This window comes from Scardinius erythrophthalmus, assembly GCF_964197995.2.
Source record: "Scardinius erythrophthalmus genome assembly, chromosome: 10".
Classification (NCBI taxonomy): domain Eukaryota; kingdom Metazoa; phylum Chordata; class Actinopteri; order Cypriniformes; family Leuciscidae; genus Scardinius; species Scardinius erythrophthalmus.
This window is the reverse complement of record NC_138230.1, coordinates 33,157,451-33,181,486: the sequence shown is the minus strand read 5'-3', so window position 1 is coordinate 33,181,486 and position 24,036 is coordinate 33,157,451. Positions and strand designations below refer to the sequence as shown.

Sequence of the window (24,036 nt, the reverse complement as noted above, 5' to 3'; positions counted from 1 at the left end):
TCTATATGAATGTAATCCAGGGTGTACTACATTCATCATGATACCACTGTCATGTGATCTACCAGTATGTGTTGCTCTTCTCCTCTTGTCAAAGTGTCCATTGGATGTGCACTTCAGAATCTTGGGAAAAGTAGGTAATTCAGGTACTTTCATCTACTGTTATGAATGTGCACATACCACTTTAAAAAAAAATGCCAAACTATGCTAAGATATTGACAAATGCCGTTTATTTCAAGTATTATAACAATGAATAAGTTGGCATAATGTACAGTGTAAATCATGTACAAGTGTCAGAGAAATCAAAATGCACTGTAGGACTGAGCTGGTGTGCAACCATTAAACACTATAAATGCAAAATGACAGTTTAACAAAGTTGACTGAAAAGTGACTTAAATTTGTCCCTTAAACAAAAATGATAATAAAAACATATGCGACAGCAAATTCTTTAATCAATATTAAAAAAAGCTCTGATAAAATAATTGTTTCCAAATAAGTTCTTCAGAGGTTAGCCAACAAGGTACTCCTGTACAGGAAAAACAGTGAAGGTCCAGTCCATTTTTCTCCAGACCCATATTAACCACTTAGATATCTAACTTATAGGCCCATCACAAGTGCTGCCGACAGGTTCTGTGCTATTAGTGTTGGACTCTGAACCGTTTTGCTCCATTTCTGCACCTTCCTGTTTTACAAGATCAGACTCTTGGCTCAGGCCCTCAGCATCTTCTGTGCTTCCTTCCTGGGTTTCTGTTGAACCGTCGGTCCTCTTCCCTTGTTTGTCACGGAAGACTTCCACTCCAACCATGCGGAGGTAATGAAGACGCTCATTACGTGGGACGAAAGCCCTGATGGAAGTTTTCCCCCTCCAGCCGCACAAATCTATAGGACACTGAGGAGCGTCCTGATCCCTGGAGAGATGAGAAGAAATTAAAAGTTTAAGTTGATACAAGTGGGAAAAGAACCAAAGAATGAGTGACAAAGGGGAGGATGAGAGAAGGCAAGACAGAAAAAGGGGAAAGGAAAACAAGCAAATTATTGATCAGCTGCAGCGCAGACAGCGCCAGGAAACGGTGTGGAGTGTGACGGCGGCGGTTGGGGCACTTTTAAGAGCGTCTGTGATCAGATGGATGGAAAAAGAGAGTGAAAGATGATCAGGCGCGCTGTGCTGGAACAGGCAGACATGTTTTCACATGGGGAGCCAGCAGCACGCTGCCAACAAAGGAGGATGACACCAGAGCGCCACGCGCCGCTAAACACAGTGACATCAGAGCTGCTCTCCGCACTTAAGTCACTCACTGTGATGAAACTGAAGAACAAGTGTGCACATGTCAATGAGAAAATAAGTGCTTTATGGGGGCTTGTATTAATGCAAAAATAAACTGGCATATTCAGATTGCCTTGATGGTGAGGGGCTAATTTAGACATGTTGTATTGTGCAAAAGGAATTCAAGCAATGATGGTCTGCAGCAAACATTTATGAACCATACAGTATACAGTTGTCATTTTGTTGACATTTTAGTGTTTAACAACTAATTACGGACTAAGTGCATCAGTACAAGTTCATTCTGTAGTTGCATTATGGCTTGGCTTATTGTAATCTATAATAACTTTTGCATGGAGACAAGTGCCACTACCAGTGATTTTTTTCTTAAATATTTGCCCCCTTGAAATAATTTTAATGTAATTAACATTTATAAATGACACTTCGGTCCAACATTCAACACAGCATGTTGTACATTTCTTCAATTTAATAAATCAATTGTATACAGAGTCTAAAATATATTAAATACATAAATATCAAATAATTAAGTAAATAAAAAATTAAAAAATAAAATTTTCAAATAAACATCCAAGTAAATAAAATAAATATTAAAAACAAATACCTAAAACATAATTTTAATAAATATCAAAATTAGAGGTGGGCATAGATTAATTTTTTTAATCTAGATTAATCTAGATTAATTTTGAAATTAATCTAGATTAATCTAGATTAAAATGGCTCATTTGAATTCTGCCAAAGGCATTCAGAATATGTGTGCTACCCAAATAATGACTATAAAAGTAAGTCTTTGAGAACGGGTTTCTCAAGCCAGGTGGCGCATTAGACCAGGGGCTCATCTCCTGTTTCCAAAATGCATCACAAACTGCTTGAGAAAGCTGTTCTACTCATAGACTGTAAAAAGTTAATACTGTACTGTTACCGTCCGTAGGCAACATTAGGTAGGCCTATGTTATTATCAACTACTATAGGCTATCAATTAGGGATGGGCGATATGGCCTAAAATCCATATTGTGATATACATTGCAGCCTCTTGCGATAACGATATTGTAATAAAACCATTTCAAAACAGGTTACACAGACCCTGCTAAACAACTGCTAAATGTTTTTTTTTTTTTTTTTTTTTTTTAAAGGGTGCATGTAGTTTTGAGAACATATATTGTGCAAAACTGTAAGTATACAACATCATTTTGCAGATAAATAAAATTTAAGTACACTAGCTGCAGAGACTTAGGTCTAATGTTTATTATGGTTTGGAGCTTATGAAACCCCAAATTTAAAATTAGAATATTGTCTAACTGATGTCTTTTCAGTTAAAAAGAAACACAACAACGATTCTTTAAATCGGGCGCAGACAGAGATTATGTTCTAGCCTACACCACTCAGATATATTGGGAATAATACGCGCGCGCTGGTATTCAGTGATATGTTTCGTTTTGAATTTGAGGTGGTAGAACGGATTAGTCGTGTGTTAACTTACCGAACTGTTACAATACACAGTCTACGTCGGACGGCCTAAATCCGAACCAAGTCCAAATAATGGATGTTCCACCGATCTTTTACACCAGCTTTAACTTTCAGCCGTGTTTACTTAAGATGACGACGAATATGATGCGTTGCAGCCGTGTCTTCCTTGCGGCCGCGGGTAGATTGCGTCATCATAGCTTGTGTAGCTTGAGCCAGCTCCCAACCCAACTTGGAGAATAGATTAACGGCGATATTTTTTTATCGCGCGATAAGAGTCTCGCGTTAACGCAGTGCGTTAACGCCGATAACGGCCCACCACTAATCAAAATAAAAAAGTACAAATGATGAATAAATGTAAAATATCAAATTAATAGTTAAACAAATATATAAACATATATAAGTTAATGAATGAGGTTTTTGCGGCATGTATATATTTTAGAATAATTTCCTAGATTTGAAACCACAATCGGTCAGGTACATTTTAAACAAGAAATTAGTAGTAGCTGCTGCGAGTACCGATCATGCCTCATGCGCTGCGAGTTTACAATGATTTGGGGTTTGTTGCAGATTAGATTTACCGATTAAAATGTTGGGTGTGTTTGTGTGTGTGTGTGTGTGTGTGTGTGTGTGTAACAGAAATAGAGGGGGGAGGGGAGAGAGACAGGAGGACACACTTTCCCGCTGGATTGACTAGTTTTCCACACAGTAAGGGCCATCAATGTGAAACATGACTGTCTGGTTGGCCAAACAATGAGCTTTCTGCTGAGAGAGACAATCAAGAGCTATTTATCTGTGAAGAGGAAGCCGGGTGCATCAGTTCAAGCCCTTTAATTATCAGACAAGGGGCGTAATGGCTACAAAGCGCTCAATCTCCATTCATTTGTCTCCTGACTGGCAGATGAATGGCAGGAATGCCATCGCAGAGCCCTCTGTGTACGTACAACACTGTGAAAGTTCCTGCCCACCTAGCGAGCCGTCTACCTAGAACGCATTTTAAGACTTCAACTGATGAAGAGGCCGCTCCAGAAATAAAGAAAACATAGGAAACAAAGCTGCTCCCTAAAATCTAATTTTGATCAAAACCTTTTTTTGCAACGAGGAAGTAAGCTATTTTCTGTCAATATGTAAAACTTCTGATTCATTATCTGCTATAGGTAAGTAAGTAGAAATATAAATGCAGTAAACTGTAAAACTATCTGCGCTATAAATCAGTGTGTTTATACTTACGACAATAAAATATGGTAAGAAATACCCGTTTGCCTTACCAAGAGGCATAACGTGCTGTTTTGCACAGCTAAAAATAACTGGAGATGACACTGGAACCCAGACACATTCAATTTACAAATGGCTGCGCCCACTCTTGCATTAAAAAGGTGGATAGCCATCGCATATTAATCTTAGCCTGGTAATACCAAACTCTGCTACTTCGCTTTGCTTTGTAGACAGAGTCTGGCATGGCATAATTGAAAAGTGTTTTCTTTCTCGCGGGGGGTCGCTTGTCTGAAGTTTAAAATCATTGGTTACCCGTAAGCCAATCACATAACGTTCGGTTATGGCGTGTGTTATGCGCATGCTCAGCCACATCTAACTTCCACTGTAAACATGCTCAGCCACATCTAACTTCCACTGTAAACACATGTATATGCGAAAACAAGACCATCGCGCGAAATACCAGAGAAAACATGGATGTGAACAACTTTTGCAGATTATGTGAAGTAAATCTACGCATCCACGGTACAATCAGCATCTACGTCACGGCTCTCAGCCCGCCCTCTGTTCGTTGATTGGCCCGGCCGTCCGAAGGCCGCTGGAAAACTGAAAGATAGGCTGCTATCTCAGACTGACTACAGAAGCGAAATGAAATTGAGCGGAAGTAGGAAGTCTGATGTAGTCAGGCTATATTAATCCCTTTCCATTCAGAAACTTATTTCACTGAGCTCATCACAATACATTTAGGAAAATCTGTGTGCCATGCTATTAATTTTTTGTGATGTTAGCTTAGCAACACGCTAACATCAAACTCTATTGGAATTAATTAGAGTCATGTCTGTTGTGTGCTTCATTTAGAGCTGCGGCCTTTGTATTCCAAACCAGTCACTAATAGGTTATTTGGTTAGGATAGGTATTTTGGTTAGGATGTTGCCTTAGAAGGCAGTTCACAGATCTATGGTCTGTCATATGGAAGAATGAGGCATAGACTGCAGGCTAGATCAGAACTCAAGTGTAAAAGTTTCTTTACTCTTGTTCCAAAAAACAAAACAAAAAACAGTATGGTATTATGGATTATAAACACGAGCACTTACTTTGGATCTGGTAAGTATCGTAAAACAATGCTGCCCATTTCTGGAGAAAGAGAGAACAAAATGACAAACATCACAACTTTGTTGTCTATAAGATGATGATGATGCTGAACTTTATGGAAGGGATTCAAAGCAAATGGTACTGGACACATTGGCAATACCAACTACTATGACAATTATTACATGACATGATGTATTTGCATATTAATTTACTTATATAAATTAAAAAGTTATATACACACATACAGTATCTCACAAAAGTGAGTACACCCCTCACATTGCAGCAAACATTTTAGTATATCTTCTCAGGGGACAATACTATAGAAATGAATGAATGCTAATGCTAAATCATAAATCGATGTATGTACAATAACATTACGATGTCCAGCAATCGATTGAAATAGTGCATGGGTTTAATTTGTCGTTTAATGAGGTTTGATATATGTTGGTGTGGGTAAATCCATTATAAAAATATGTATATTGAAATGGTCCAGTGGTAGAACTTTTGCCGAGCGTGTCAGAGGTCGTGGGTTCTAATCCGCACTCGTATATATATATTTTTTTTTCATTAAAACCGATTATGTTTATCAGTGGTTGTATATCAGGCAAGCATACGTTTGTATGCATTTTGTTTTGTAATTTCACCGGAACGAATAGAGAGTCTCCACAATGGATTGAACACTGTGCGCGAGCCACAAGAGAACAAAGTATCTGCGCCTGTGTCTGTATCTGATCGCAGCGGCAACGAGCAATTTGATCACTTGATTTCAAAAAACAACACATTACAGTGCTAGATCGCCTCTTACAAACGAACTAAATGAATGCTCTGCTAGTTAACTGGAGATGTTTTATTTATTTGTATTGGTACATTCGTGCTGCGAGATGTTTCTAAAGTGGTGGGGACAATATCGACCTTAGCAAAAAGTGGTGGGGACATGTCCCACCCGTCCCACCCGCAAATTACGCCTATGGGACAGGGTCATACAGAGGTTTTCCAAGACGGGTTCAACTTGGAACAGGCCATGCAAGGATCAATCAAAGAAGTCGAGTCCTCATGCTGTGCGTCAGGTGTAGAAGCTGGCTTCAAAAATCAGACGCATGAGTGCTGCATTGCTTTAGAGGTTGCAGAAGCGGAAGGTCAGCTTATCAGTGCTCAGACCATACACCGCACACTGCAAAAAGTCAGTTTGCATGGCCGTCATCCCAGAAGAAAGCCTCTTCTGAAGCTGGCTCACAAGAAAGCCCACAAACAGTTTGCTGAAAGCAACCTGTCCAAGAGCATGAATTACTGGAACCATGTCCTGTGGTCTGATGAGACTAAGAAAAACTTGTTTGGCTCAGATGGTGTCCAGCATGTGTGGCGACACCCTGGTAAGAAGTACCAAGAACATTGTGTCTTGCCTACAGTCAAGCATGGTGGTGGTAGCATCATGGTCTGGGGCTGCATGAGTGCTGCTGGTACTGGGGTGCTGCACTTCATTGAGGGAAACCAAAATGTACTGTGCCATTCTGAAGCAGAACACGATGCCCTCCCTTCAGAAACTGGGCCAAACGGCATAAAGACCCCAAACACACCGCCAAGATGACAACTGCCTTGCTGAGGAAGCTGAAGCTAAAGGTGATGGAGTGGCCAAGTATGTCTCCAGACTGGAACCCTATTGAGCACCTGTGGGGAATCCTCAAGTGGAAGGGGGAGAGGCGCCATGTGTCTAACATCCAGCAGCTCCATGATGTCATTGAGGAGTGGAAAAGGATCCTAGCAACAACCTGTTAGAGCTTAGATCGGGCCCCCCCAAAAAAAAAAAAAAAAAAACCAAGCCCCACCCTACCCAAGCCGTGCACGTTGTGTTCGAGCCCGGCCCAACACATTAACTGTAATTATGAGGCCGAGCCCGATTTAAACCCGACCATTTTTTAATACGTTGGTCGTTATAACTGACGTTCTCAACTACAATTCCGAGTTGTTTGAACTACAGAAATCTGTTTCGAATTATCTTGGTGAATAATGCAACAAGGATGAAGCATGTAAACTGCGTTGTTTGTTTATTCAGAATGGAATGGATCGCAAATTAATCCGAATGAAAAAAAAAATAAAAAAATGTGAACACTCAACAAAGCCAACACATATGTTGTCACTGCCCACGACTTGTTTAAAAGGGTTCCATACCTCTGACTTTCCTCCAAACTTGCTCAAAGTTAATTCTCCTGTTTTTCTTTTTTTCTTTCCATCTTCAAGCTCCATGTTGCACTTAAGCTACACAATAAAACAAAGCAGGCCCGGTGTGATGCGTGCGAGTGGAGGAGACAAAGAGCCAAAGGATAGTGGTGGGAAATATCGGCCCGACCAGGCATTACTCACTTTTGTTGCCAGCTATTTTAACAATAATGGCTGTATGTTGAGTTATTTTCAGAGGACAGTAAATGTATACTGCAATACAAGCAGCACATTGACTACTCTAAAATATATCCAAGTTTCATTTCTATAGTATTGATCCTTGAGAAGATATACTAAAATGTTTGCTGAAATGTGAGGGGTGTACTCACTTTTGTGAGATACTCAATATAATACCACACTCTTATTGTTTTACAGATTTTCTTTTTAGAGCTTCTTTCTATACATCCATCCACCAACCTATAATGTGCATGTCATTTTTTAAATGCATACATTAAAATGTAGCAATGCATCAATAATTAACATCTTACATTTGTAATTACAGGGTTCCCAGACCTTGGTTAACTTCAAATTCAAGGACCTTTCAAGGACTTTCCAGGTCCAATACCTTCAAATTCAAGGACTCAATGTGGGGACACATTTCAAGTGAGAGCAAGGTTACATCGTGTTACCTTGTAAGATACAATGTTACAGTTTTCATGTCAAACACAACTATGCAAAAAAGCTTTTTTTTGCATTTATTTTTGGCCAAATGACAGAGATCTGATATTATATTTGTCGTATTTCTGTTTTGCATAAAACTGAAGAATATTCGGTACATCCTATGCCGTATTGATCTGATATTAACTTTTGCATGGATTTTATTGAAAAGAGCTTAGGCTCATGTAACCAGCCTATTTTTGCAATGTTTCACAGTGTGTCTGTGAAACGTTGAGGTACCATCATAGTAGTTTCGGGCGCTTGAATGTCACGGCAACGCACTACACAAAGTACCTCACGCGGGAAACACTTAAGGTAACGTGTAAATGCGCATAAGTAATGCAAATCAAGCAAGCTAGTATGCATAGGCCACGAAGTGTTGGCGAAATAACACATTAGTGGACAGCAGGGAATAATATGTAATTCTTTCCAGAAAACTTCTTGCACAAAATAAATTCAAGCACTTTCAAGGACCTGTATCTATGTATGTTTATTTTCAAAAACATTCCAGGGCCTTGAAGTTTTTTTTTTTTTTCAGATTCACAAACTTTCAAGGATTTCAAGGACCTGTGGGAACCCTGTAATAAGTGTGTGTGTCTGTTATGATAGCATAATGATATCTTTAGAGTTCACTCATCTTCTCAGCATTCAAAACTGCAAACCTGTCAATTTTAACATGGCCAAGAATTCATAAATGGCACTGACCAAGTTTCTTGGCGTGACTGTGAGCATCATCTCCAAGCTTTCTGAGGAAGGGGTTCTCCTGCGTGAGAAGAACCTTCACGTCCTCCACAGTGATGTTAATGATTCGGGCTCTGATGTAGGGGCACAGTGTGTAAATACCCTGGAGAAAGACATCAGTATAGAGTCAAGGATTGAAGTTTCTTGTCCTTTTTACACACACACACACACACACACACACACACAAAGACGTCTGGTTCACTATCTTTGTGGGGACTCTCCATAGACGTAATGGTTTTTGTACATTCTATCCCCTTACACTGCCCCTGCCCCTAAACCTACCCATCACAGGAAACATTCTGCATTTTTACTTTCTCAAAACAACTCATCCTGTGTGATTTATAAGCCTTTTGAAAAGTGGGGACCGCTGGCTGGTCCCCACAATGTAGGTGATCTCAGGTTTTACTATTCTTATGGGGACATTTGGTCCCCACAGTGTAATGTAAACAAGGGCGCACACACACACACACACACACACACACACACACACACACACACACACACACACACACACACACACACACACACACACACACACACACACACACACACACACACACACACACACACACACACTTTTGTGGGGACTCTCCATAGGCTTAATGGTTTTTATACAGTACAAACTGTAAACACTACGTGAACTTCAGAGAGAAGGAAATGAATAGTGGAATAAAGTCGTTATTTTTGTTTACTTTTTGCGCACAAAAAGTATTCTCGTCGCTTGATAAACTTAAGATTGAGCCACTGATGTCACATGGACTACTTTGATGATGTCTGACTCTGTACTGCCTTTCTGGACATGGACAGTATGCCGTCCATTGACTTTCAATGGAGGAACAGAAAGCTCTCGGACTAAATCTAAAATATCTTAAACTGTGTTCTGAATATGAACGGAGGTCTTACGGGCTTGGAACGACATGAGGGTGAGTCATTAATGACATAATTTTCATTTTTGGGTGAACTAACCCTTTAAGTCTAGTTCAAAATGCATTTCCATTTCTCTTCCCCATTAATTCAGCCCAGGAAAGTAGCAGACACATTTTAATCTATTTCTTCATCTATGGGAAGATGGAATAAATACACATACACAAATTCACATAACAGATCTTCCTTTAGTTAAAAATCAATACTTCGTTGTGGAAAATAGAAATGGACATTCCCTCTAGAGCACACAGAAAGGCAAGCCGAGGTTATTAATGGCATGTTGAGATTAACTCGTTTCCCTTTAGACCACTGAACCTAGTTTTTGAGCAAAATAACATCTGAGCGTTGTTTTAATTCTAGACAAATTATTGCCGTACGACTTAAAGCCTTTTTGGTTAAAATTGCATGTGAAATTAAACCATTTTACCTTCCAGAAATACTTTTTACAATATTTTGGTTGTATGCAATGCATGTAGGTTAATCAAACACAACTACTACATAAAACATTATTTAAATCAAACTGTTTTACCCACCTCCTGCGCCAGTCTGAAAGCACAACCAAACTCTTCTCCATCAGTATTTCTGGACCAGACCTTAACTCCTGTGTTTATAACCTGCAGAAAGACAGAAAATGTGAAATTATTATTTTTCTTATTACTTTATTATTATTATTATTATTATATATTAAAAGAGTACATTACAAGTAATAGTAACAACATTATTTTATGGATAAAATAATAATACATAATAATAAACATTTATAATATATTTGTTATTTATAAATAAAATGTACATATTAATAAAAGTAGTATTTGAGTATTGTGATATCAGCATCACCGGCTATTACATGGCAGATACATATTAAACATTTAACAACATAATATCATAAGTACAACATAATGAAAACAAACTTGGACAACAAAAATAATAATAATACAAAATGAGTACAATTATTTTATATATATTTATATATATATATATATAAGATAAAAAAAAAATGGATCCATAAATAAGTCTTTAAAAGTTTGTCCTGATAAAAAGACATCATCTCATAACATTAAACAATGTTTTACAGACAAGGTGTTACTACAGTATTAACATTTTGGTGCTTCTTCACCCTTCATATATTTATAAAAACAAATATAATTATGATAAAATAAGCAGATAGATGGACAGATAGACAGATAGATAGATAGATAGATAGATAGATAGATAGATAGATAGATAGATAGATAGATAGATAGATAGATAGATAGATAGATAGATAGGATACAGTGAGGAAAATAAGTATTTGAACACCCAACTATTTTGCAAGTTCTCCCACTTAGAAATCATAGAGGGGTCTGAAATTGTCATCGTAGGTGCATGTCCACTGTGCAAATCATAATGTATGATTTTTTAACTATTTATTTGTATGATACAGCAGCAAATAAGTATTTGAACACCTGAGAAAATCAATGTTAATATTTGGTACAGTAGCCTTTGTTTGCAATTACAGAGGTCATTTTCCTGTAGTTTTTCACCAGGTTTGCACACACTGAAGGAGGGATTTTGGTCCACTCCTCCACACAGATCTTCTCTAGATCAGTCAGGTTTCTGGGCTGTCGCTGAGAAACACGGAGTTTGAGCTCCCTCCAAAGATTCTCTATTGGGTTTAGGTCTGGAGACTGGCTAGGCCACGCCAGAACCTTGATATGCTTCTTACAGAGCCACTCCTTGGTTATCCTGGCTGTGTGCTTCGGGTCATTGTCATGTTGGAAGACCCATCTTTAATGCTCTAACTGAGGGAAGGAGGTTGTTCCCCAAAATCTCGCAATACATGGCCCCGGTCATCCTCTCCTTAATACAGTGCAGTCGCCCTGTCCCATGTGCAGAAAAACACCCCCAAAGCATGATGCTACCACCCCCATGCTTCACAGTAGGGATGGTGTTCTTGGGATGGTACTCATCATTCTTCTTCCTCCAAACACGTTTAGTGGAATTATGACCAAAAAGTTCTATTTTGGTCTCATCTGACCACATGACTTTCTCCCATGACTCCTCTGGATCATCCAAATGGTCATTGGCAAACTTAAGACGAGCCTTGACATGTGCTTTGTTTAAGCAGGGGAACCTTCCGTGCCATGCATGATTTCAAACCATGACGTCTTAGTGTATTACCAACAGTAACCTTGGAGACGGTGGTCCCAGCTCTTTTCAGGTCATTGACCAGCTCCTCCCGTGTAGTTCTGGGCTGATTTCTCACCTTTCTTAGGATCATTGAGACCCCACGAGGTGAGATCTTGCATGGAGCCCCAGTCCGAGGGAGATTGACAGTCATGTTTAGCTTCTTCCATTTTCTAATGATTGCTCCAACAGGGGACCTTTTTTCACCAAGCTGCTTGGCAATTTCCCCGTAGCCCTTTCCAGCCTTGTGGAGGTGTACAATTTTGTCTCTAGTGTCTTTGGACAGCTCTTTGGTCTTGGCCATGTTAGTAGTTGGATTCTTACTGATTGTATGGGGTGGACAGGTGTCTTTATGCAGCTAACGACCTCAAACAGGTGCATCTAATTTAGGATAATAAATGGAGTGGAGGTGGACATTTTAAAGGCAGACTAACAGGTCTTTGAGGGTCAGAATTCTAGCTGATAGACAGGTGTTCAAATACTTATTTGCAGCTGTATCATACAAATAAATAGTTAAATCATATATTGTGATTTCTGGATTTTTTTTTTTAGATTATGTCTCTCACAGTGGACATGCACCTACGATGACAATTTCAGACCCCTCCATGATTTCCAAGTGGGAGAACTTGCAAAATAGCAAGGTGTTCAAATACTTATTTTCCTCACTATGGATGGATGGATGGATGGATGGATGGATGGATGGATGGATGGATGGATGGATGGATGGATGGATGGATGGATGGATGGATGGATGGATGGATGGATGGATGGATGGATGGATGGATGGATGGATGGATGGATGGATGGATGGATGGATGGATGGATGGATGGATGGATGGATGGATGGATGGATGGATGGATGGATGGATGGATGGATGGATGGATGGATGGATGGATGGATGGATGGATGGATGGATGGATGGATGGATGGATGGATGGATGGATGGATGGATGGATGGATGGATGGATGGATGGATGGATGGATGGATGGATGGATGGATGGATGGATGGATGGATGGATGGATGGATGGATGGATGGATGGATGGATGGATGGATGGATGGATGGATGGATGGATGGATGGATGGATGGATGGATGGATGGATGGATGGATGGATGGATGGATGGATGGATGGATGGATGGATGGATGGATGGATGGATGGATGGATGGATGGATGGATGGATGGATGGATGGATAAGAGGGATAAGAGGGATAGATAACTACCCAAATACCATATTAATGGTATTAATTAACCATATTATGTTAATTCATCTGAGCACAAATAATGCATCAAAGGATGAGGAGTATAAGTGTTTACAGTGCGGTTCTTTGTTCTAACGTATCTCCAGTGATGTCTGTTTACATTAGCAGCAGATGGTTGTTTCATACTTGATGAATGTGAAGGCACTAGAGCACAGATAGAGATGAGATCATAGCGAGGCTGCTGTCCCCATCTGCCTATACGCCATCCTCAATCACTACAAGCACTGATGAAGGACCTTCAGACAGACAGAGACAGCAGAGAGAGAGAGAGACACCAGAGAGAGAGAGAGAGAGAGAGAGAGAGAGAGAGAGAGAGAGAGAGAGAGAGAGAGAGAGAGAGAGAGAGAGAGAGAGAGAGAGAGAGAGATCTTGCCTTCATTCTCTCACTGTTGTTGAGCAGAACATTGCGGAGCTCTTTAGACACCATGTACAGGTGCCTCTTCTTCCCTTCGTGGGTTCGAGTCAACACGTTAAGCTTGGGGAAATCTGGAGACAGGTCGTAGAAAGCTCTGGAACAGACAAAGAAATATCACAGGATAAAATAAATGATGGCTAAACAGAGGGGGAAAAAAAATGCACATATGCGCACAGCACTGAACATTCTGCGACATATGGAGCAGAGGCGTTGTCTCCCACAAGTCAAAATGGCGGGGTGCCAGCGCTGTGGCACTGTGCATCTGTGTGAGAAAATAAATAAAATTCATCATAAACAAAAGATGGAGTCACAATGACTGAATGATAATGATCACATCATCCATTCATGTGATTGGTCACATAAGATGAATAGCGCAATAACAGATAACCACTCATATTTTTAAACACATAAAGCTCCAGCCTACTCAGTGTGAATATATTCAGGCGTCGGGAACACAGTGGCATCAGACAAATAAAACATAAAAAAACAGAAGCAAGATAAAATTTGTAAAAGCAGTATGTGTGTTGAGCAGCGAGGTTTTGTCCATGGAGAGGAGAGGCACTCACTGGATGGGAGGAAAGATGGGGTCATCCTCTGTCAGAAACACAAAAGGATCCTCTTTGAAGCCAAAGAGTTTCATCTTCTTTGGAGGAGGGGGGCTGGAACAGACAGAGCACACTTCATGTCAATAGAAAGCACAGCAAGTGCAGAAGAATGTAACACCGTCCACCAGGGGGCACTGACATCGACACTACAAGTTAGGCCTGAATATGGCTGTTTGGAATGGTTGCTGCCTGCAAGCCTACTATTATGCCTACCTAGTATGTGAAACAGATTATGCAAGGATGTAGGCATTTAAATGTAGTCAAAATAGTATTATTCAAATGAAATTGTGCCAGTTGCAACTCAAAATAATATGGCATCATGTTTTTATTAAATACTACTTTTATTTTCACATTAAGGAGCCATTTAAAAGTCGGATGAAACGGAAGTTGTGGGGTTTTTTTTCTCTATTGTGACGTATATCCAAGTGAAATGCACAGCACAGAAAGAACAAAATTAATGAACAGCTCAGAGAACAATAGGGTGACTGAACAAGGTGCCGGCGTGCGCCCACATATACACCTGGCTAAGGACACTCACCCACAGACATTGTCTTTCTTGACCTCTGAAAGGTCAGGGGTATCTGGGACAGACAGGTTTCCCTCTGCAGGAGTCTCTCCCTCCACTGCTTCAACAGGGGTGTCAGTAGACAAGCCGTCTGATGGAGAGACCTCAGCTGGAGACGCCCCCATCTGTAGCTCTTCTGCGGGAGCCACATCACTGGAAGCGTTCACATCCTTATTACGAAGCTGCAGAGACACAGACAAAGAAAGGACAGAGACAAAGGCATCGATGAGCATACGCTAGCCTCCCATTTCAAATGCAATGAAAAATAAGGTGGATTCATCCAAGAAAATGGGCTTGCTAGTAAAACGGCAGTCAAAAATAAAAAAAGATACCATAAATGTACTTCCATACAACTTCAATGCTCTGTTTGCATTTTATATAATATGATGTATAAAGTCTGTATTTTCTAATACCTTTGGGTAACGGCGGTTCCACGGCATGGGCTCTTTCTTAACTAACACAGCCACAAAAAACCCGCCAGTGTTCTGGTGATGGGGCAGTATTCTCATACTGAAAACACAAATCAAAGCACCATAACACTGTTACAACTTAAAATCAGAGTAAATTGGGTTCACACACTCCTGTGAGAGTTTACTCAACATTCGTATTGCTCCACTAGTACTGTGGTGGTATACTACCATCTGGTGGAGGAGTTTGGTAAAACACACAGCAGCCCTAGAGGCTTGTGAAAAGCATTTTGTATCATAGGACCATACAAATATATATATAGAAATGCATATATATATATACATATGATCAAAAGAAACTTGCCATCTCTCCAGTCTCATATTCGCCAGCTTCTCGGGGTCTGTTGGTGGAAACATGGTGGGTCTGATCTGGGTGTGTCGACTTTTTGGCACCTCTGACCAGTCAGAAAACCACTGACCCTCTTTCGTCATTACCTATATAAGAGCAGAGCAAGATTGCACTATTGTTCAAAACTTTGGGGTCAGTTATTTGGAAATACAATTATATTTTAAGCAAAGCATGCATTAAACTGATTAAAAGTGACAGTTAAGGCATTTATGCAAATAAATGCAGTTCTTTTGAACGATATATTCGTCAAAGTACCCTGATTTTTTTTTTACCATGGTTTCCACAACAATATTTGGCAGCAAAACTGTTTTCAACACTGATAATAATAAGAAATGTTTCTTGAGCACCAAATCAGCATATTAGAATGATTTCTGAAGGATCGTGTGACACTTAAGAGTGGAGTAATGATGTTGAAAGCTTTGCCACAACAGAAATAAATTGCATTTTAATTTATATTCAAATAGAAATGGTTATTTTAAAATTGTAATATATTTTACTGTTTTTACTGTATTTTTGATCAAATAAATGCAGCCTTGCTGAGCCTTCTCTTCTTTTAGTATAAACCACCAATGGTGTAAAGTTTGCAATTAATATTTATTAATATTTATAGCCAGTATGTGTGACAAAGTTGATTTTGGACCAGCTTCATTTTGTAGCTACATTTAAGAAAAGTCCCTACGTTGCCAATCAGGTCATATTCTCTCTGGGTTTAGACAGTATATATTCGATTTGGTTAGAAGGACTATCACAGGTGTAGACATGTTATTTTAATATAATGTTACCAAGATATCTTGGACTATCAAAACAGCCTCGCTCCAGTGAGAGCTCCAGTTACCAACAGTCTAATGCCCCTGCTGCAATGAATGAAGAGAAATGACTGCACTAACGAAAAAGACAAACCAATGCAGACTCAACATTCGTAAGCAGGAACAGCATGAACAGAAATTAATGTCAGAGAGTGGAGGATAACAGTTCATTACTTTCCAAGATGTTATTCCAGGCATATATTTGAGTCCTGGGAGATCTGCAGAGGCATCTGCTAACTCTAAAGCACCTGAGAAATAAACAGAAGAGTGAAGAAGAAACCACAGGAGGGAGAGGGGAGAAAAAGCAGAACAAAGTTGAGGTGACATGGCAAGGGAAATGCGTCCTATCATGTATTAAATGCTTTACCCAAAATTGCATTTCCCACATGTTTTGTATTTTATATCAATGAAGATACACATAACACGTGTGAGGGTGAACCATAAAAAACAACCATTTCAGTTACTTGGAACAAAATATATAACTAAATACACTTTCAATTATACAAATTAAATAAATAACTGAAAAAAAAAAAAAAATCAACATTCATCATGATTTAGTTTAACATGAAGTACTAAAATACCTTAAAAATACAAATTAATACAACTGAAAAAGACAAAAACAACAAAATAAGTACACATTTTAAATTAACTTAAAAGAAAATATACAGATAAAATCAAATTCATGGGGCAGAAATGTTTCCTTCACGTACCTTCACTCTTCTCCAGCAGGGCAGCGATGACTGCTTCATCCTCGATGGGGTTCAGAGAGCAGGTGGAGTACACCATCCTGCCCCCTACCGCCAACTGCTCCACACCTCGCACCGCGATCCTTATCTGCAGCCTGACAGACAAGGAGACAAATTGAAAATACACACACACACTTAGAGCATAACAAACTGCTCTTTTCTGCAACCACTGCAACCTCAGAATGGAGAGACAGCACGCACACACACAGAGACCCATGCTGACAGAGCAACAAAGAAATTAGATGCAATGCAACATCCCGTTTCAGTAATCACGTACAGAAAACACATCACTGCCGCTGCCAAATAGCTAAACCTCCAGACACAATGATCATCATGCATCAAGACTTGGGTTTACCTCAGAGCATAAAGGCTCTAGGCTGTGTTCAGAATGAGTACTAGTGTACTGCTAACAGAACAGTACACTCTGTACTGTAGTACAGAAGTATGATGCATTGTTGTCACAGGACTTCAATTCAGTTGTATATAACAACAAATACCCAAGAATCTAAAAATGTCTTTATTGGTCTTGAAAAGATTTTGGTCATATCGGCCACACCCAATATTCTGAACATAGCCCAAGTGAATTATACTGGTCTTACCCATGGAGCTGCAGGCTGTTACTGGTTGTCCATTTTTTCCACACGTCAATGTTTTTCCTCATTGTTCCATCTCCACTGTATAGATAAAGGTGCTGATTTTATTGTTTGCAGTTTAACTGTAACTCCATATCAGATCATTTCATGTGTTTGTCAGGCATAAAGCAGACTTAATTAGTGGTTCTTCACAATAAAGCAAAGATGAAAGATTGTTATCACCACATGTATTTCCTTTAAGTAATTTGAAACTGGAATTGATAACTAAAGAGAGTTCCTGTGGTCATATGAGATCATATGGTATTTCTAAAATCAATTACATCAGTGTTTGGTTAACAAGGCAGCACATTTTGAATCAAGGAAACTACAGTCCTATACGGGCCAAAACACAAGCCATAATTACACCTTTAAAGTCAACTACAAATAATTTCATCGCCGAAAAGAAACCAGGCTGACCACACTGTGTATGTGTAAGATGTTTGGCCTGCTGGTACTGAGCAGACTATATTATGCTTGGCACCTGATTCTGCTGCAGGCCAAGTATAGACTCCACCAATTATAAACTTACTCTAGTATATGTTCTAGTATATGTTACATGCTGGGAAGAGACTCACCGCTCAACCGAAAACACAGAGCTCTGGTGTTTATGTGTGCCTCTATTATTGTGATGCCTATATTTACATAATCATAAACTTCATATCTCTGTAAAAGAAAACGGACTTTTTTTTTTTTGGTATGACAACACACAATAGCTCTAGAAAAATCGCAAGAAAATCTACAGTTTTTGTGGTTTTAAAGGGGTCCTATTATCCTTTTTTTTTACATTTTTAACTTTCTTTAGTGTGTAATGTTGCTGTTTGACCATCTGACGACAATATTTAAGCAACCAATAATTACATAGAAACCAGCCTATCAGGTTGAAGCTTCCGCAAAGTTTTTTTCCAGACACTTAAAAGTAACCAGACTTTTTCTGTCTGGCATTTAAAGCTCAGATTAGCTCAAACCTTGCCAAAATATTTATTATTTTTAAGGTGGTTTGGATGTTTGTTTGTTTTTTTCAGTTTTTTTTTTTTTGTATTTATTTTTATATTTATATTTTAGCTTAAGTATTTGATATGTGCTTGTAATTTTTATTAGCTTTTTTATTTTTATTTTTTTTATTTAGCTTGAATTTATTTTAATTCCGTTTTAGTAATTTTAGTACTTCACTTAACTTTGTTTAAAATAAACATTTCATTTCAGTTACTGGCCAAGGCAACATTTCTAATTTTCACATACGTTTTTCCATCTAATATTTTTAATGAAAAACTAGATCATTTTCATAAGACTCAATAAAAAACAACTCAAGTAGCATCTCTGGGTCTAAGCCGAGACCCTCATCATAAAATTCCTCACCTGCAGGGTACGTCACACAGGATCCGGTCATAAAACAGGACCTCCTTCTTCCCGTCCTGATCAAAGTGCAGACGTGGAATGCTAGATGCATCATGGTTTACCACCATAATACATGGACTGTTTAATCTCTTGGCCTGGTGGACCAGCAGGTAACAGCGCTTATTATCCACATCATTGGCAATTACAAAACCCTCTGGAGACACAGAAGAGACAGGAGACAACTATAAGATATGATGATCATGTTACATCTGTATTGAATTCATTATATATGAACCCATACTAATAAGCAACAGTTTACCAGGGAAAGGCACATCCATATCAGAGTGAAGCATCTCTATGAGTTGAGCAGTTTTGGACCCTGGAGCAGCACACATGTCCAGAATCTGGTTATAAAATCCAGAAAGACGACAGAGACAAATTATATAAAAATTTCCAGTGAAGAAAACACGCTATAGAGAAAACATTCAGTTGGTATTCAAGGAAGCTCATGATGATGTTGTTGAAGATGTACCTTATGTTGAGAATCGATTTTCAGTAGAAGAGGAGGAATCATACTGACTGCTTCCTGTCTGCTGATATTACCCTGATGGAGTAAATAACATAAAAAAAAAAAAATTATTATATTTGCATTAATTCGTATTTTTATATATATATATATATATATATATATATATATATATATATATATATATATATATATATATATATATATATATATATATATATATATATATATATATATATATATAACCGCTAGGACACGTTTCTCAAAACTTGGGTCACTTTTTCAAAACTCTTCATACAGATCTCCCAACCAACTTCAGCTCAGCACAGCAGTTAACCTCACATTCAAAATACACGAACTACCAAAACAATTCATTTTGATAGCATTTCATTTTTTTAATTCAGTATACAATTCAATATGGTATTACTGTAGAAATATATCAAACTGCAGTCTTAATTTTGTATTATTTTAGGTTTTTAACTTAAGTTTAAAAGTTTTCAAAAGAGTATGTAAACTTGTACAAATTGTTTTGTAGGTATATAGTTTTGGTGGTGTTAGTGTCTAAGTGAGAAATGTATTCATGTTATTTGAATGCATTTTGTGCCAAAGCAATGATAAATGATCCACAGTTTAAAGGTCCTTTCACATTGGACGCGATTTTGACGCACGAATAATTCGCGCGATGGTTTAACTTTTTTGATCAGCTGTTTGTGTAATGAGCGCTTCCACATCGAACGTGAATGTGCTGCGATGATGCCATGATGCAATGATGCCAATCGCATACTACAAGGACAATGATTGTGTGGCGTAGCATTGCCAACCAACTCGGTTATCACGACTGTGAGTATGTTGTGTGAGTATCTTCTGCGGTTAAAAACGAAGCTCTGAAATTCTCAGAATTGATCCAGAATCGTGATGCATCGATTTTTTTCTCCCACCCTTAGTATACACTATTGAATATCTGCAGACACACGCCTTGAAGTGCACCAAAATTTTCATTTACCGATTCGGTTTCGCTGACCAAGAACTGGTGGAATTTCTCCAGGAGTGGAGACTTTAGTCGTTGTATAGTCCTGTGCTGTGTTGGCTAGAAGGCTAAACTACATTTGGGATAGAAAGCTAATCGTCAAAGATAGAGATAGAGACCGTGTTTACGCAGCTCATGTGATGGGTTTTGACGCAAACTATTCGCACGCGAACTATTCGCTTTTTCGTAACGCATCCGGTGTGAAAGGGCCTTAACCCACATAGACTGCTGTTGTGCTCACTGGGTGAAGAGAAAAATTGACCCAAGAATGGAGAAATGTGTCAGGCGTCATCACGCTTCTGCGGTTAAAAACGAAGCTCTGAAATTCTCAGAATTGATCCAGAATCGTGATGCATCGATTTTTTTCTCCCACCCTTAGTATACACTATTGAATATCTGCAGACACACGCCTTGAAGTGCACCAAAATTTTCATTTACCGATTCGGTTTCGCTGACCAAGAACTGGTGGAATTTCTCCAGGAGTGGAGACTTGCGTAAGATCTTTCTGCTAAGATTAGTGTGCCACGCCAGTTCATCAGGATACCTATAACAGCATAATGAGAGTAAAAATCAGATCTGAAGTACTATGTTCTACAGATTTCCAACTCATAAGTAAAACACAAACAAATTGTTCTCCATCTTACCAACTTAGGGGCTGAGGAGCCTCAATCTTCTGCCCATCCACCTCAAGATCTTGTACCTCTTTGAAGTATTTCTCTTTAAGAGTATGAAGGATTTCTTTTGCATGACTGAAAATTAAAGGAGTTGAGAAAGGGAAAAACATTATTGTATAATTGCATCGTCCTCTGAACTATCTACAGGACTAACTACAGGAAAGTTGTTAAACAATATGGCCTTGTCAATGGTCAATGCTGATAACAAAGCAGGATGGCTAATGGCGAATAAACTGAAAGTTTCACAGAAGTAGAGAAAAGTTAAACCATTTTTTAACCATCGCCCCTGTTTTTGAGCATAGAGCTGAACTTAAATGGTTGGAATTCATGAATGTTTTCAAATACAGACCTAAGGTTGGTCTCTTTTTAATGAAGATACTATTTAACATTTTATATTTTATCCAAAATATACTTTTCACAAAATTAAATGGGACTCTAAAATTGCTAGATAATCCAAGTCATATCACGTTTAACAAAGCTGTGTTCCAAATTTGAAGAGGATATCACAAAAATGTTGGTTCCTGCAAGAATTTGTTTAGGCACTATACCAAAAATAGCCAGCGGGTTAACACCCGCATTCCATTGAATTTTTTTGACCTCCTTTTACAAATTAATACATTTTTGTCACAAAATCTCTTCTATAAAAAACAATGGCCAATATGGAACCTTGAGTCTCAGACCTATCCAACAATGTGTTTTGTCAATATTAGATTTTAAAAAAGAGCAGTAAGTAAGTAAGTTTCCACGTCCAATTTCAAAAAGGTTTCATGATGAAATTTGAGTCTTTAGAGTAGGCATGAAACAGAAGCTGTGATAGTCTTATCTTCTCATTGTGACCTATCTCTGAGTGAAAGTGCATCTTGAACAAGAAAAAAAATGTAGGGCAAGACTTGATTTTGTCCATCGGGAATAGATTTGATCTAGCCTGGCTAACGTCAGACCTCTTTCTCATTGAGACGTGGTCTGGGAACCATATGTTCATTTTCTCGTATTTGAGGCGTGGTTTACGAATGCCCAGAGCCATTTATTGGGTGCTACAAATGTCTATCAAATGTGCCTGTACGTAGCACATAGCCAATCGTTTCAATTATACCAGATGACGTATGTAGAGCGACAGAAATTCGACGAGGAAGAAGACGAAATAAACTTGCGTTCTAAACTACTTAGAACACTAAGTAAGGCTGCATCGAAAGGTAACTTCACGTCTGATGCCATGTTGGATCCATAAGATATAAACAAACTGCTTCGGTGTGTCGCATAGACGTCGTCATCGTCTTGCTGCTCCCTCCCCATTCAGTGATTGGTTCCCTAACTGAGGCGAAAATCTGGTCAATGGTGTCCAGGCTGAATAAAATCACGCTGCCTGTAAGGCAGCATGGGGAAACCCAGGCTAGATTTGATCAGTGTGGGTTGATATTTCTGTGATCTCAAGTGAGTGACAGGTTGTACTGGCCTGGCTCCATCAGGGCAGAAAAGAGATGTTGTTGCTTATGTTGATTAAAGATTACGAGTGCATATGAATTGAAAAAAAAAAAAAAAACAATGATTTGCACGGATAAATCTTTTATAATAAACACTGCAATATTCCACAAAAAATAATAATTGTCAATTTTGATTTAATAGTGACTTTCAACTTTTGAATGACACCTAATTTTTGATGATTAATAGAATATGTTATAGGGAAAAGAGGCAATAAAAAAAAGTGTGCCAAGTGTCTTGCTACTAGGAGACTGACAGTTAACAGGTTAACATCATAATTCAAATTGTGTGGCAGCAAAAACACTGTTTGTCATGTAACGTAAAACGTTTGGACCTGCAGAAAATGTCAATCACCTCTTGTATCCTGTGATTCGTATTGTAGCTGGCAGTGGCTCCCTCATGGCCTCCATGAACTCCTCAAACTCTCCATCTGGGACAATCTTCAGCTCTTTGTAGTAATGCTCAAAGAGTTTGTTTTCCTTGATGATCTCAGAGTATCCAGCTCCCCAACCCTGCAAAAAGAACCCGTGAGAGGACACCAATTTTAAGTATACTACCCACATCCCATTAACCACGAGATTACATTGTTATATAAATATATATATCTACAATAATTTTGATGTGACTATATGATGTGTGTATTTACAATGTAGCATAATAAATGTATAAATGAATGTGCAGCATTGGCACTGAGCAGAAAAGTGAGAAGCTAGAGAAGTTAGCAAACTCACAGCATCATCTCTGCTCCTTTTCGCCTCTGGTTTTCCATCTCTGAACTGCTGAGGTTTTTGTCTGTTTCTATTTCTTCTGCCCATGTTGCAGACGCATACAACTCTGGATATAAATCTGCGTTGCGTGTTGACTGAATATCTTAATAATGTCTAAGTAACTGTACTTCTTCTCAGCTCCTGCTGAACTCAACTCACGTGTATGTGACGCAGTCCAAACAAGCGCACATTCAACTGAAAGACCCCTTCTTTGGTGTCCGCAATATTGCCCGACTGAAAGACTCCTTCTTTGTCGGATTTAAATGCAGTAGTATTTATTCTAAACCTTTGGCATTCAATCCAAATAAAAGTATTGCCAGATAAAAATAACACAACATTATATGATGTCAATATATATATATATATATATATATATATATATATATATATATATATATATATATATATATATATATATAAAAAAAAAATATGCCTAATTAAAATTTGAAGTCTCACCCGTGACATCTTTAGAAAGTTAGATTTGTTTTTGTTTTTTTGTATTTTCTCAGAAACACTACTAAATTGGTTCTACATTTTAGTTAAATATATTGCTTCTTGCTGTTCTTGCTTATTTATTGAACATTTATTTACTTGCATATATGAAGGCGTGTTTTGACACAAACCCCGCCCATT

The 24,036-nt window shown here is 38.5% G+C and overlaps 1 protein-coding gene across 1 annotated transcript; it reads right to left on the bottom strand.

The window, feature by feature from the left end:
* Positions 1-203: 203 nt before the first annotated feature.
* On the bottom strand, positions 204-23,639 carry nsun2 (NOP2/Sun RNA methyltransferase 2). The gene is made up of 19 exons (XM_081377255.1): positions 23,368-23,639; positions 22,991-23,148; positions 21,128-21,232; positions 20,922-21,027; positions 19,463-19,534; positions 19,250-19,334; positions 18,952-19,144; positions 17,563-17,637; positions 16,928-17,058; positions 16,392-16,465; positions 15,367-15,497; positions 15,009-15,105; positions 14,569-14,777; positions 13,992-14,084; positions 13,384-13,519; positions 10,114-10,194; positions 8,621-8,759; positions 5,047-5,086; positions 204-905 (listed from the first exon to the last, which is right to left on the bottom strand). The coding sequence occupies exons 1-19, from the start codon at positions 23,449-23,451 to the stop codon at positions 590-592; spliced, it is 2,325 nt and encodes a 774-aa protein (XP_081233381.1). The 5' UTR covers positions 23,452-23,639; the 3' UTR covers positions 204-589.
* Positions 23,640-24,036: the final 397 nt, after the last annotated feature.

Coding starts and splice junctions, on each gene's coding strand:
- nsun2 (XM_081377255.1), bottom strand. CDS start 23,451: ATGGGCAGAAGAAATAGAAACAGACAAAAACCTCAGCAGTTCAGAGAT. Junction 21,028..21,127: donor GCTCCTCAGCCCCTAAGTTG/GTAAGATGGAGA, acceptor ATGCTGTTATAG/GTATCCTGATGAACTGGCGT. Junction 19,145..19,249: donor TATGGATGTGCCTTTCCCTG/GTAAACTGTTGC, acceptor CTGTGTCTCCAG/AGGGTTTTGTAATTGCCAAT.